Raw genomic sequence first — 15,963 nt, forward strand, 5'->3', positions numbered from 1 at the left:
CATGGGTGCCGTAAACTTGCTGTGGAGCTAAGACTGGCCTTGAATTCATGATCTTTCTGTTTAAGCCTCTTGAGTGTGGGGATTTTAGTGCCCTGTGGGAGTGTGCCATCAGGCCCAACTCCAGGCAGGATTATTGAGTGCAACAATTTTCAAATGTCCCTGACTTTCAGATCCTTTGAAAAATACAGTACTTATCAGAAGTACAGATTTCTGCCAGGCCTGGTGGCACACATCTGTAATTCCAGCACTTGGGAGGCTCAGGAAAGAAGTTTGCTGCAATTTTGACTGACAGCCTGAACTTTGTAGTGAAATGACCCTCCCCTTCCAAAGAGTACAGATTTCTGGGTCCTAATCTAGTCTCAGTAAGTCAGAATCTTGATGGGAGTTTGTTTTTACAAGCCTTCCCCTGTGGTTCCTTTTTTTTCTTTGACAAACTGTATATTAAATTTTGTATCATTATGGGGTATTGATATCTAATTGCAGCTTAGAATCTCAGGATTCAGAGGAGTAGTAAAGTAGCAATAGTGAATTTGGGTATCTGGTCACCCAAAAGTACCTACCATTCAACCCCTGCTTCTTCAATGGCTGCCAGATGGATCACCCTTCCACTGGAACCATCCCAGTCCATAGCGAACACAAGAGCATTGGCAGTGAACTGTAGACACTCCTCCTTGGTCATGCCTTTCCAACAGCCCTGGATACATGAACTCCCAGAACCTCCAGTGGCAAAAGACTGCCTTATCATTGTACTTCCCGTGGGAACTGAGTAGACCTGCCCTCCTCCTTGAGAGTCCCAGCTTGGAATGACGATTCCTGCCATCAGATCTTTCCCATTACCGGTAACATGTCTCCTTAAATTGGTTGGCTGCTGTTTCCAGTGGAGGCTCATTTAGCTCAATGCTGTGGAAACTAAGCTGATAAGTGACAGCATCTGCTACTACCTGGGTATCAGTTGATAGATCTGAGCAACAGCAGAAAATGAGGTTGTAAATAGGAGTCAACTTGTTAGTCACTGGATTGGTGATTGGCGAGGTAAGACCAAGTGGTTTTTCTGGAGTCATTTTCAGAATCTTGCCTCCGTCAAACTGCACAGCGTTGATCATGGTCCCCATGGAGACTTCTTGGTTTCTCCAGGCTTGGGTGGTGGCTTTCGGCTCCCAGGCAAGTTCAGGTCCCAGAAGCCACAGTCTTTTTATTCTGCCTCCACCGGCCCCACCCCCCACCCCCAGTGAGTCTTTTAAAAATAGCCAAGAGTTGAGGTAGAACAGTGGTCTAGCATTTGTGAGGCCCTGCATTCACCTAGCACCACTTTTTTAAAAAGTTTGGAAAGTATTGCTTTAGTGCCACAAAATCTGCTTAACCCCAGGTAGGGAGAGTGATTTAACACAGGCTTTAGGTGGTCAGTTACAGAAATATTGAATAATAAATCTGATAGAACTGTGGGGGACCGGCAGCGGCTGAAAAGATAGGAAGTATGAAATATAAATGACCTTTATTTTGAGAATGCGGGGAGAGACACCCCTGAACCTCTCCGTGGAACACGTGGAGTGAGGCACATTAAGTAGCCTCGGCTTGGGGTGGAACCTAAGGGGGCATTAGGGATGCACAGATAGCCCATTGGTCTTTGGCGCCATACATAAATTCCTAGGGGTGGGGGAGATAGGAGCTCTTTGATTCCAGCCAAGGCTTTTCCAGCTACAGTATCCTGCCTGGGTCAAAATTCTTTTATTTCCTTCTGTCATGTTGAGCTAAGAGATATATTCATATGGTGTGGAGCTCCTCTGGCTTTGAGTATTTTGTGATTTATACAATATTCCTATCTTCAGGCAGTCCAAGTGTTGCTTTGTGTTCACTTTTTTAAAGGTCTGTTGTCAAATTTCAGTAAACTTCTGGCTTACTAAATCCTTTCCTTGGCCTTTCAGCTTCTTCTAAAATAAAGCTCTTTTTCTGCCATTCCAGTGTTCTACCCAAGTACGCATGTCTTTTTGATTTATTGTTCTCTCACTGCCTCCATTTTACTAATTCCTTAGTCACTCATTCAGCAAATGTCTATTGTGCCAGGATGTGGGCGGGCTAGAGATGAACAAGGCACAGTCCTTGCCTTCAAGTGCACAGTGTAGTAGAGGACAGAGTTTAAACAGATAATTGAAATACTAGTGATGTACTAAGCACTGCCTTAGAAGTGTGCATAGTGTTGCAGGAGCCCTAGGAAGAGTAACTGACAAATGGTGGAAGGCTCTCATCAGAGGGGACTTGAGAGCAGCATCTGGTAGTCCAAGAAAGAAGAGGCACTTTCAGATTTCTGTATGGCTTACCATGGTGGTCCTTATATTCTCACCATGCTGCTTTTCTCAGGTCTTCTCAGTTTCTTTGCTCAGTTACAGATCTAACAAAGCTAATTGGCATGGCTGAATTAGACTCTCTTGATTGACCCCTTTCACAATCCGAGGTGGTTAGCAGTTGATGGATGTCCCAGCTGCCAAATCTAGCAGTTTGTCATGTGATCATTTGCAGACAGTGAACGATTGAGACTGTAAGCATTGAAGAAAGCTGTTTAACCACTGTTTGTCAGATGTATCCTGAGCCTTTGTGCCCATCCCAAGAAGAGGAAGGAAGGAAAGAGGCAGAGGAGCATGTGAGTGTGGAATGGAAATAAAGTAGTCCATTTTACAATAAAAACAGTTTCTGTTTCCATTGTAAGTTTCCTTGGTACTAAATTCCTGTTCCTCTTGTGTATTGAGATAACTCTTGGGTTGGTTAATTTGAAGACAGCTGGATTAAAAAAAGATTTCCAGATTAAAAAAATTTTTTAATACAGAAAAAGACATGACGAACCATCGTGATTAATTGTATAGTTTAATAAGTAGCCATAATTGAAATGTTAAAATACTTGTTTCCTTAAATAATAATGTTCATTGTGGAAAAATTAGAAAATGTAGGAGACAAAGGAGAACTAAAACCTATTCAGAAGCTGTGAGCTGTACTGTTCATATTTTGGCACAGGCCTGGGGTTGCTGCTTAGTAGTACAGCACTTGCCTGGGTTGTGCAAGGCCGTAGGCATGATCCTCAGCACCACCAAAACAAAACAACATTTTTTTGTAGACATGTTTACTTATTATGCTACATGTGTTTAAATATACTGATATTCTAAAATTTGAAAATACTATGTAAACTATATTTTTTCTGTTGAATATTTTGGTCACTTACTGTGTTAGCAAGTATATACCTACAGACTATCCTTTTGTTTTTGTTTAGTGGGGAGCATCATGTTTAATGAAAAAAAATTAAGATTATAAATCAGGCTTTGTTAAAATCAAACTCAAAGTATATAAAACAAAGCCAAACTCCCTCATAATCCTATACCCTAAGAATAAACATTTGGTTTATAGCATTCCAGATTACTTTCTGTATATATGCAAACATATCTATTACTATATTTTATAAAGCTATATCCATATACATGCCAATCTGTTGTTACCTGTTATACTTAATATATCATATTTATTTATTTTTGGTTTGTTTGTTTTGAGATACGATCTCATTATACAGTTGAAGCTGGTCTTAAACTCATTATGTAACCCAAACTGGCCTCAAACTCATGGTGATCCTACTGCCTTAACTTCCCAAGTAATGGGATTATAGGCATATGCCCCCCCCAGCCCCTTCTCTTTCTTCTTCTCTCTCTCTCTCTCTTTCTTTCTTTCTTTCTTTCTTTCTTTCTTTCTTTCTTTCTTTCTTTCGCATACTGGGAATTGAACTAAGGACCTTGCACTTGCCAGGGCATAATACACTTTAAACATCTTTCTGTGCCAGTATAGAATACCTACATATTATTATGTAAGTCGGGGTTCTTCACTGGCAGCATTTCTGACATTTTAGGCTGGAAAAGTCTGTGCTGGGAGTCTGTTCTGTTTGCTGCAGGATGTTCCCTACCTAGTCACCATTCTCTAGGTGACTAGTAGCACCTCTTCCTTTACCTGTGCAAGGTATTCTCAGATATTGCCAGGTGTCGGGGCAGGGAGGGGTGGGTGCATGTGTTTTGCAAATGTACATGCTCACAAAATAGCTCTGAGGTGGAAGCCTTTGAGACACATGTTGGCGACTATTTTGCTTTCAGGTTTGGGGCATGAGTATGCTTACTGATTTTTGTGCACAATGTGTAAATATGGAAGCTAAGTAACTTTTAGAAATAATGGTTGCTACGTCCAGGTTTCAGTAGAAATTGCCAAATTACTTCAGCTTCTCTGTGGTTCCTGCATCCCTGATTGTCTTTGTCTAGTGTAAGGCTACTAGTCTCCTCTGGCTTTGAGCACTTTGTGATGTGTCCTATTCCTCTCTCCAGGCAGTCCACGTGGCACTGAGTTCTAGATTCAGATAACTGGCTGCTGATGAAACATCTCCTCTTGCCCCCCAGGCCTGTCGTAGGTGTGTCTTATCTTCTTAGCCCACCAGACACGTATCTCTTGCCAGATTTCTCTGTCAAAGAGTAACACCACCTGCCTTGTTGCTCAAGCTAAAAGCCACCACAGCCAGCCAGTCCACAAATCCTTGTCCAGTGTTCCTCTTTATTATCTTTCTTCCTTCATTTGCTGCTTTTCATCTTCCATTGCTGGGTTTAAGGCTACCAGTAGCTTCTGCCCAGATCTTTGTAACAGTGCTGGGACAAGTGTAGTCTTTGTGGTTTCTAGGCTCCTTCTGTAGTAGCTCACTCTTGTTAATGGAACTTGCTGTTGCATGGGCACTCCTGCGGTACCCTTCAGTGAGCTTCTCTGGCTCCCTCTGCCCACTTGGGATTGGGCTGAGGCTGCCATGCATAAGCCTGGACTTCAGATTTCTGCAATCAAATCAGTGTACCCCCAATCAATTGTCTATGTAAAAAAAAAACACGAAAGCTGTGAATCCTTCAGGAGACTGAGACAGGAAGATCATGAGTTTGAGGTCAACCTGGATTACATTATAAGACCCCATCTTTCCCAGTACTCAGGAGGCTGAGGCAGGAAGGTCAGTGAGTTGGAGGCCAGCCTGAGCTACACAGTGAGACTTGGTATCAAACAAATATAATGTTAAGACTTTGTCGCAAAAGAGAACAAAAAAGAAAAGGCTGGAGGGTATAGCTCAATATCAGAGCCTGCAGAAGGCCGTGGATTTAATCCATACTACCACAAAAAAAAAAAAAAAAAAGAATTTTTTAAATGCTAAGTTCTGTTGACATTTTTCTGTTTCGTGCATTGGGTTCTATGTAAGAGTTCATTTTACATGCTTTCTGAATTTTAAAATCACTTTGGAAAACAGCACTTTATTGTGGCAATGGTACTTCAATGGAAGTACGTATCTCTTGCCTCAGCCTTGACTTCACTCATCCTCCCTTTAATGGCTTTTGGTTCTCTGCTTTCTGTTCTTTCAACTCTGCTTGCTACCTGTTCTCTGTTCCCTTTCTTCAGTATTTGTCACATTTCTTGCCACTTGAACTGCATATTTTCTCATCAGTTTATGTTTGTGCTTGCTTCATTTGTTGTGTATGTATTTTGTGCTTCATGCATACTTTTAAATTTAACCTGTAGAAAAAGACAACCATATGTATAAAAAATACAAAACAGTGGCTCAATAAGAATAAGTGAATTCCATTACAGATGTTAGATACAGAACACCCTTTAAATATCCCTGCCCAGTGCCTGAGTCTTGACTACTTCTTTTTCTTAAGACAGGGTCTTAACAATCATAGATAGCTAAGTTAGATAGAAATATTCTAGGCAGTCAAACAGGGCTGGGGACTCAAAGGAGTCAGTGCAGGTGATGAGAACATATTACAGCTGTGGGTAGAGTTGTTTGAGGTCAAGTTCCAAGATAAAGACAGAATCACCAGGCCTACCTGCCTACCTGAGGGATAAGGTAATTGATATCACTTGGTCCAATAAAGTCTGTAGATACACATTATTTATCCAGGTAAATGACCAGAACCTTCTGATCCATCCCTTCCTTAAAAAGGTCCTTGACTTTTCCTGTGTACTTGCTACATGACCTGCTTTCCTATTGGATCAATATTACCTAAGTGGCTATAGTTGTAATCTGATTGGTTGATCATAGTTTTGACCCCACATTGTACCCATCTTGTGATTTTGCTCTATAAAACTTTCTCTGTAAAGTGGGGTCCATGGCAGCCCACTTCTGGGTTCACTTCTGTCTCTCAGGAGCTATCTTTTTAAATACATTTTTTCCCTACTCTTAAATCTCCTTTTTCCTTAAAATTCATTCTTCAATTTTTGGGAACACAAACTGAAATCTAAAAGATTGAAGTTATATTATTTCCTTAATATCACTTCTATAGCCTAGGCTGACCTTGAATTTGCTATGTTGCTGAGGCTACCCTCAAACCTGTGATCCTCTGGACTATCCATCCTGAATTCTAATTCTAGTAATTACAGGAGTGTGCCACTGCATTTACTTTACTGTTCCTTTTAACGAGACTTCTGATTTTATGTGGTTCTCTATAGCAGTGTTAGAGAATTAAGACTTCACAAAACAGTTGTAGTCATTTGGTTAAACCGAAACTTCTAGGGAAAAATCATTGTCTATCAGCCTCATTCTGTTTTGGGGATATTTTACATACCAAGGGACTTAGTGGTGCTTAGGACCTTGGGAATCTCTACCATGGTATGTGGCAGATTGATAGATGATGTAGGGAGAAGCCCTACTGTTTCCCACAAGAAGTCAACTCTAAGCCCATGGGAAGTCACTTAGCAAAATCTTGGCAAAAAACCATACATTCTTCCCCCACAGTTGTGTGGTATTTCTGTATTGCTCTGTAATTAATATTATTTTTACAGTGAACCACCAAGAATAAGGATAATGCATAACCTATTTCTGCTTTCTTGCTATTTTAGGGGACATCACACAGAAGGGATATGAAAAGAAAAGATCCAAACTCCTGTCTCCATACAGCCCACAGACACAAGGTAGGCACTGAGAAATGGTTTCCTTTTTTTCTGTATTTTTATACTAGAGAGATGCTGTCTTCTAAGCGATCTATCTTTTGTTTGTTCCTACTTTTTCCTCCCCACCTCACTATGGGAGAGAAAAACGGAAGGAAAGAAAAGAGGAAATGAATCTTAATTGAGCATCTTTTGTGTGCTAAGCACTTTTTAAATATCCAAGGTCATCAGATCATTTACACCGAGCTTGAGCAGTGTCACATGAACCACTAACCAAGATACTCAATGACAAACAATTTCGGGCCATGGAAAAGCTACATTTAACTTATGCCAGAGCACAAACTGTGATGGAGTGGAGCAAGGAAGGCAATTTATGAAGCACTGACTGGTATTGCAGGGTGCCTTGAGGGTTGGAGGACTGGAGGATTCATCCCAGGACCCCACATAAACTCAAGGATTAATTCACAACCTGCCTTATTGCTTCTGAAAAGAGTCTGCCAAGTTTTCTAAATATATGAAAGTCCAAAATCACTTTTGTGGAGGTATTGTTTTTAAAATTTATTTATTTATTTAAAATACAGGATCTTGTTATGTAGCCCCGCTGGGCTTCGAACTCCCCTGAATCCTCCTCTCTCAGCCTTTTTGAGTGCTAAGATTATAGGAATGTACCTCCCTATCCAGTTTACTTTTGTATTTAATTCCAGAGAATTTGCCTTGCTGTGGCCTCTAAGCAAGGCTATCTTTAAGTCTTCGTTTTCTTTTTTCTCCACGATGGGAATTGAACACAGTATGCCTTACATGCTATTTGAGTGCTATCACACAGAGTTACTCTTTTTATCCTTTTTATTTTTGTTATTTTGAGACAGGGCCACTCAGAGTTGCTCAAGCTGAATTTGAACCAAGATCCTCCTGCCTGAGCATCTGAAGTAGCTGTGTACAGGCCTGTGCTGCCGTCTCTAAGTCATTATATTTTTAATGCTGTGGTCTTTAAGTTACTCTGATTCCAGGATTTCCCTTGACAGCCAATCTCTGCCATTTCTGTAAGACATTTTTTTTCTTACGATTGTCCCCTGAAATCAGTGTATTCTTCGATTAATTCTGTCAGTCCTTTGTGGAGTTAATTGCTCTGTTGAGGACTTTGTATATCTCTTGGTTGTCAAGTTAGGCGTTCCACAAGATTTATGATCTGTAAATATGTGTTGAGTGAATAATGGACTAAACAATTAAATGATAGCATACTAATAATTCCACTTGTTTTATTTCCTGCGTGGTTCTTGGAAATATAGTTGTCCGTCAGTAACTGCAGAAGGTTTGTACCCAGATTTCCTGCAGATACCAAAATTTAAAGGTGTTCCATAAGTTGCTTATATAAATGGTATAGTATTTACATGCGATCTATACACATCCTTCTGAATACTCATCTCCAAATTATTTACAATATCTAATGCAATGCAAATGCTGTGTAGTTATAATTGTAGTACCATATTGTTTAGAAAATAGTGAAATGGAAAAATTTTGTATATTTTGGGTATAGACATAGCGCCCTGCGGGGCCCCCCACCCCATTTTCTATCTCAGGTGGATTGAATCCATGGATGTGGAATCTGGAGTGCTGACTGTGCCTCTCTTTAAAAACTAATAGATCAGTATAGAGACAGGTAGTTTAAAATACATTTGTGTACACACACACACATTTTTTGGTGGGAGGGTTACTAGGGATTGAACTCACAACCTCATGCTTGCCAGGCAGGCATTTATGTTATTGAACTAAATCTCCAGCCCATAGTTTGAAATATATTAATGAAAAGATGGATGTAGAGATGAATTGAGATGGAAGAAGCAGCACTTGGGCCAGTGACAGCTAATAAAAAGTCACCATTTACTAAGCAAGGAGTTGGAGAGGATAAAGGATATTATTTTGATTGCTACTTAACGTAAAATCTGTCCCATGTTTCTTAAAGTCCGGAGATTTTCTTCTGTCACTTTGTACAAAGTGAAACAGATCCTAGTGAACAACTCAATAGGAAATGTGATTACAAAAAGGACCATAATCTGTCTGTAGCCTACTCAGGCTATGGGTAAACCAAATCATGTTTTAAAAATCTAGATTTAAATTTAGAAATTTACCACTCCCCCCAAAAAAACTAACAATCAACAAAACAAATTTTTAAAAATTATGAATTCACTCTGAGAAATATTTGTTTGTTGTTTTTTGCTTGCCACACTGACTCATTTCTATATTCTCAGCTACTCAAAAGCAGAATCACAAGTTTGAAGCTAGCTGAGGCAATATAGACCCTGTCCCCCCCAAAATTCTTTTTTTCTTTTTTAAAAGACTGGAAATGTAGTAGAACACTTGTGGTAACATGTGTGAGGTCCTGTGTTCAATCCTCAGGGCTGCCAAAAAATAAATAAGCGGGGAGGGAGGAAATTTGTGTTGTCAGGACATTCTTGCTTTCTGGACAAACCTACATAGGAGCCAAATCATAAATATACAGTTGCTCAGTGAGTATGAAGTAGGTCAAGAGAACGCAACACATCTGATCTGTATCTCAGTAGGATGACCTTGCAGATGACCCTATATGGAACCCTTTTGATGCCAGCTCCTCCAGCTTCCGGCCAGCAGACTTCAAACTTCCCACATCTGTGCCCATCCATGTTTACTTCCTTCCTTCCAGTTAGAAGGTTATCTGCTCATGCAGTCAAGGGCAGTCTTTCCACTTGTGCTTTGCACCCCAAGACCTCCATTTTCAGCAACCTTGTGTGATCCAGTAGCACCAAGGACAGGGCATTGGGAGCCATCCAGGCTGGTTGCAGACAGTGTGAGGCACAGGTCTATGGAGAATTTACAGTGCAGTAATAATACTGACCAGAAGTTGGTCTGTTAGCGTTTTGCACAGCTCTGATCATCGCCTCTGTGAAACACCCCACTGTTGAGGCGCAATGCCACACTCCCTTGCAGCCAGATTCCTCCCTCTGTGGTTTGTCATTCCGGTTACTGTCCTGTTAAAAACAAAAACCTAAAAAAATACTTCCCCTTACTAGACAACTACTTCTGTGTTTATCCTCTTGCTGTCTTACAATTAAGCTTCTCAGAACAGTCTGGCCTCTCAGACTCTTTTTTTCTCAGCGTCTCACTTCTTAGTTCATTGTAATCTTTCCTGGAGCTATCACCTTCAAATCTCCGTAGTACTCAGCCCTAAAATTCTTACATCAGTTCTTTTGAAGGACTTCTCATTTTCTTATCCATATCTTGCTGTTCCTCTTAGCCATTCTTGCAGGCTCTTTCTCTGTTAAATGTTGAAATTCTCCAGGAAAGGCCCCAAGTCCTCTTGACTTCTTACTGTCAGTGGCTCTCAAATTGGATCCTGTGTTAAAATCACTGGTGGGCTTGTTAACACAGATGGAGGGGCCCCCATTTTCAGAATTTTTAGTTCAGTAGGGGCCTGGAAATTTGCATCTGTCAAGTTCCTGGGTAATACTGATATTCTAGGGACCACACTTTGAGAAGCAATGTGTTAACTTGTTATATTATTTTAAGCCATATCTATGGATTTTTCATTTACCTGCAGACAACTCCCAAATACTATGTTTAAGCCATATCTCTTCTAAGCACCTGTCCCTACTTAAAATCTCCACTTATCTATCTTTGTCTTTTTGAGACAGGGTTTCACTGTGCAGTTCAGGCTGGCCTCGAACTTGCATCAGCCTCCTAAGTGCTGGGATTATAGGCATGAGCCACCATGCCCGGGTTCCACTTACATATCTAAAGGTGTCAGTGTTTCAACATACTCAAAAATTAAACCACCTCTTACCACCCCCCCCAATCCCACCATGACAACTGGATAGTTTTTATGTGGTTTTTCTAATTTTCCTCTTTATGTCCATAGGCTGAACTTCTTAAGAGATTTAATTTAAAGTCATCCTTATTATCCCCATGTTTTGCAAGTCACCACATGATCAGTTTTCTGTTTCTTCCTGAGCCAGCCTTGGTAAATTTTGTTTTCAGGATTGTATACATGTTCAGATTTAAGTAATGCACAGCACTCTATTTTTAACATTCTTATTTTATTAGTGCATGTTTGTGATGCATGACTTTTCATCGTGGACATTTGGTACATGTACCTGACTGGTCTTAATTCTTTTTTCACCCCTGTCCCAGTCTTTAAAGCTGACTTTATTGGTACTGCAGTTCTCTCCTTCCCTCCCCGTCTTTCCCTTCCTCCCCCACCCCCTACTTCCTCCTGTCCCTCTCTCTCTCCTTAATCTGCCATTCCAGAAGTTTTATCTTTTCAAAGAATAAGCTTTGGGCTTTATTGACCTTTTTATAGTGTATCTTTGTTTTCTGAATGTTTTGGGGCCCTTTATGTATTTATTTCTTCTCTTTTTGCTTACTGTTTTGTCCTTGTTCTACATTTTCTAAGTTGTAGGCTGACATTGTCTGCCTTCTTTGCTAAGACAAGTGTTTCTTAATTGTGTCATGGTCAGAACATGCCTGTACTAACTGCATTTTTAACATTTCCACTTATATCTTAAAGGCAAAAATCAAGTATTTTGTTATTTGTTAAGGCATGCCTAAACTTTGGTTAAATTTCTATAACTCATCTATTTTGTCTACTTGTTGAATTGATGATTCTATCTCAGACTAATTCACTGTGGTATTTGAGTCTTCGCTATTTTTACTTGTGATCTATCAATTCTTCAAGAAATGAGCTGGGCATAGTGGTGTACACCTGTAATCTCGAGCACTCGGGAGGCCGAGGCAGGAGGGATTGCTACAAATTCAAGATTAGCCTATACTGTATAGTGAGACCTTGTCTCATTGCCCGCCCCTACCAGTCTCAAAGAAATATATTGAAAACCTGCACTGTGCCCATGTAATTGTCAGTTTCTCCTATAATTCCATTAAATTTTGCTTTTCATATGTTTTGAAGCTGTGTTATTTGATTCATTTAAGCATTATATCTTTTGAGGCAGAGGATATGGTAAAGCTGTTGCCTGCCCTGCACAAGGGCCACCATAAGGCTTTTTTCTTTTTTAAATCTACATCTACTATTGTTACTAGTCATTGAATTATCCGAGACAACTCAGGACTTTAGAATGCTTCAGTGTGGATCACCAGCATTTCTCAGCTCATATTTTCACAGCACCTGGTTGACATACCCCATTACCAGTTATTAGTATTTTTGTTTTGTGAAGTCAATAAGTATTTGTTTGTGCCCCCCTCCTTTTGTACTATTGGGGATTGGGCTGAGAGCCTTTACCCTGATCTACATTGCTAAGCTTTTACATTTAAAAAAATTTTATTTTGAGACATTAAAAATCATCCTGCTTTAGCCTCCCAGGGTGTTAGAAATAGCTGGAGTATATCACCATGACCAACTACTCTTTCTTTTTTATATTTTTCTTATTCCTTAGTTCACTTTCTTCCTGAATACATTCTTTAACAGTTATGTACTTAGGTAAGTAAATTATCTCAATTTGTGTATTCCCAGTAGAAATTAAAGCTGGCCATGATGGGGTACCCCTGTAATCCCAGTACTTGAGAGGCTGAGGCAAGAAGGTCGCTATGTATTTGAGGCCAGCCTGGGCAACAAAGTGAGTTCCAAGCCGGTCTGAACTGCATAGCGAGACTATATCTTAAAACAAGAGGAAAGTAGGGGAGGGGAGAGGATGAAAGGAAGCCTGGGTATGGTGGTACACATCTGTAATCCTGGCACTCAGGAGGTTGAGACAGGAGGTTCACAAATTCAAGCTTAACCTAGGTACTTAGTAATTTGTTAAAACCATGTCTTAAAAAAAAAATGATTAGGAGTCTTAGAGTCTTTCTCTCCTGCTTGATCACATAGATTTCTACCAGGTACTTCCTTTTCTCCTTTAACATTTCTGTCACATTTCTCAACAAATTCTCCAGGCTGTATTCTATGTATATGCTGTATACAGATTCTCCAGGCTGTATTCTGTGTATATGCTGTGTATGTGCTGTGGTATCAGCACGTAGTGTTTGTTACAATTATATAAACATTATGCAGAACTAAGCCATGTGACTTTTTATATTTCCTTTGTTAAAGAATTCTTTGCTTTTTTCAGAGTTCACCTATGAGTTCTATTAGTCTTTTTGTAGAGTTGGCTCCTAATGTCATCCCTTCCTGTGTCCATCCAAGCCGATTGTTCCATTGTAGGCCTTCATTATCATTCCAGTGGCATTTTGGGAAGGAGAGAATCTGCCTTGTTCAGTTAGAATTCTTTGTCCTAGCATTTCTATGCAAGGATTGTTTGAGATTTGCATAAAGATAAATTTTTATTTTAAAGAGAAAAAAATTTCAAAATGATAATTAGAAGGGAACAATGGTTAATACATTGTGTGTTATTTTTAAATTAGCTGCTGAGAGGACAAGATATCTGCATTTGATTTGCACAAAGATAATTTATATCCATTTGAAAGGTCTCACAGGTCTCAGTACCTTCTTTTGACTGTTTACAAGCAAGCCGAACAGCCCAATTTAATTGTTAAAAAGGGAGGCCTCCTTCCTCTGGCTGAGTCTGAGGAGAACAGAGGATGCTCTGGCTCTGCTCTGACAGCTCTATTTAAAGTTGCCATAGAATTTCTACAGTGGTTTCTTCCCTGGAACCCTGAGTCTTTCACTTTAGGGTGAGCTGCAGCTTGTGTTTGTTAAGACATCGGTGAGGTTATTCCAGTCTGTGTTAGTGTATTTGAGATTCTTTTTGATCTTTGTGTATTTGTTTTTCTTTCTTCATTCTTTGGCTCTCCCCCCACCCCCAAGATCCTTTCATTTCATGTAATTGTATTTGTTTCCCATTTCACAGTAGAATTTTGCCCCATGGCTGATATATTTCCACAGTGTTTTTCCTGGGGCCCTCAACTGTTGCCTTTTTAGAGATAAGATATAATCTCTTTGTGATAGTGGTTATGTGCCTGTCCTGGAAGAATTTCCAGTGGCCTGTTGGTTTCCTCAAACTTCAGTCACCTGCTGCTTGTTTTGCTAGGGGGTGTATTCTCATCAGTGTCCAAGTACCTATGGGTGTACTGTGGCTCTCCTGATGTTTTGTGCTCCTGCCTTTAAGGCTGTGTAAGTGTTTGTATGACTGAGTTAATCCGAAGCAAAGAAAAACCTTGTTTCTCTCCCATCCCCCAGTAAAGCCTCTTGAGAGTAGTCTGGTAACACTGTTTTTAATTAATGGCCTCATGTAAGTAATATGAAAATAGTTTTTTAAAATGTATTTATTTATTTCTATCATATCATGGTATTGGGGACAGAATCCAAAGTCTTTGTGCTGAGCGATAGCCCATCATTTTTTACTTTTTAAAAAAATTTTGATCCAAGGTCTCTAAACTGCCCAGACTGGGCTTAAATTTGTGATCTTCCTGCCTTAGCCTCCTGGGTACTGTAATTAGAGGTGTTTACCATGGAAACAATAGTTTTGTGTCTAAAACTTATGTGACTTACAGTACACAGGTAAGCAAAATATTTAGGCTAATTTTTAATCATATTAGCTAGGTGTGGTGGCTAAAGCAAGAGGATCACCATGAGTTCAAGGCCAACCCAGCCTCCATAGTGAGTTTAAGGCAGCCTGGACTACATAAAAAGATCCTGTCTCAAACCAAACAAAAACCTCAATATTTAACCGTGTTCTTTAAATAGATAGCTCTTATTTTCCCCTTTGTTTTTCTCATACATTGTCTCTACTTGAGGTAAGGTGGCATACAAGATTTTAATGATTTGCTGTAACCAAAATATTAGGTGCCTGCAATGTGAAAGACCAGTGAGGGGCAGTTACCACAGGAAATACAAGATGATAAGACTAACCTTTGACCTTAAGTCATTTATACTATAACAGGAGGGATTACACCGTTACACAGATGAGGTTCATAAAGAGAGAGTAAAGTAAGCAGTGTAAGAGAGTTCTGAAATGCTGTAGAAATCCAAAGGAGCTGAATTTTAAGCCAGCTGTTGACCTCAGGAATGATAACTGGACATGGTGGCACACACTTGTTATCTCAGCTGCTTGGAAGGCTCAGGAGGAGAATCACAGATCAAGGAGAGCAAGAGCAGCTTGGTGAGACAGTCTCAGAGAAAGAGAGACTGACTGACTGACGGACTGACTAACTTATTTTTCTGACACAGATACCCAACACCCAAAGTTAAAAAGGGAGAGGTTTATTTAGCTCACAGTTGTAGAGGTTTCCATCCATAATTGGCTAGCTCCGAGGTAGCATGCTGTGTCAGGGACATCACAGAGGAGAAACAGTTCGTGGCAGTCAGAAGGTAACAAAGCAAGCAAAAAGCTTAACAGTGTCTTTCTGCCCCTTTTATATTCTATCTAGGGTCCCAGGAGTAGGGCAGTGCCAGACCAATCAGTGAACTGATTTAGTAATCACACACTCTTAATCCCAGCATCACACACTCCAGATCCAGCTACCTAAGGAAAAGCCCACCCTTTGACTGTATGAGGCTCTGGAGGACATCTATACACAAGCCATAACAGAGAGAAATCAGGAAGGGCATTTTGGGATGCTAGAGCACTAGAGAACATTTCCAGCTATGAGTATTAATTAAGCAATGTGCTTCTGTAGGGTGTGGGTAATGAAATTTTCTTTAATCTGTCATTTTGAGTGTAAAATTTCTTTCCAAATGAAGCTTATAGCATAATGGAAAGAATGTAGAATTTTTTTTTCCATTTCCAGTTCTGCCCTTTTGTTGCTGGATTTGAGTAGTATCAGAATTGCTGCAAATTAGAGCACACATTGTAATGATACATGCCCCCGCATATTTTATGAGAATGAAATCTAGGATCTTCCTCTTGGAATTTCTTTCCTTCTCAATTGTCTGAGAAACCTCAGGAATATGGGCAGTGCAGGAGAGACAGACAGTTCCAGCCACACTGCGAAGAGCCTTAGAGACTACTGCTGAAAACAGAGCCTCACTGTGTGGCTGGCTGTGGGTAGAGCCCCCTTCAGTGTCTGCCTCTCTCGTGTGTTCTGAAAAGTCCATTTTACTTGGCTCACAAGTCA

The 15,963-nt window shown here is 40.1% G+C and overlaps 1 protein-coding gene and 1 pseudogene across 5 annotated transcripts in view; one reads left to right on the plus strand and one right to left on the minus strand.

The window, feature by feature from the left end:
* The window catches only part of Dip2b (disco interacting protein 2 homolog B), a 220,058-nt gene that overhangs the window by 90,559 nt on the left and 113,536 nt on the right, over nt 1-15,963 (plus strand). For all 5 annotated transcript variants that reach the window (XM_063254739.1, XM_063254741.1, XM_063254743.1 and 2 more), the window contains exon 2: nt 6,883-6,954. In XM_063254739.1, the coding sequence (XP_063110809.1) occupies nt 6,883-6,954 (72 nt within the window). The remainder of the gene's footprint in view (nt 1-6,882; nt 6,955-15,963) is intronic.
* Nucleotides 500-1,295, minus strand: LOC106028939 (proteasome subunit beta type-6-like; annotated as a pseudogene).

Source organism: Cavia porcellus, unplaced genomic scaffold (assembly GCF_034190915.1).
Source record: "Cavia porcellus strain 051 isolate PalLab524CR breed Dunkin Hartley unplaced genomic scaffold, mCavPor4.1 scaffold_8, whole genome shotgun sequence".
Taxonomy (NCBI): domain Eukaryota; kingdom Metazoa; phylum Chordata; class Mammalia; order Rodentia; family Caviidae; genus Cavia; species Cavia porcellus.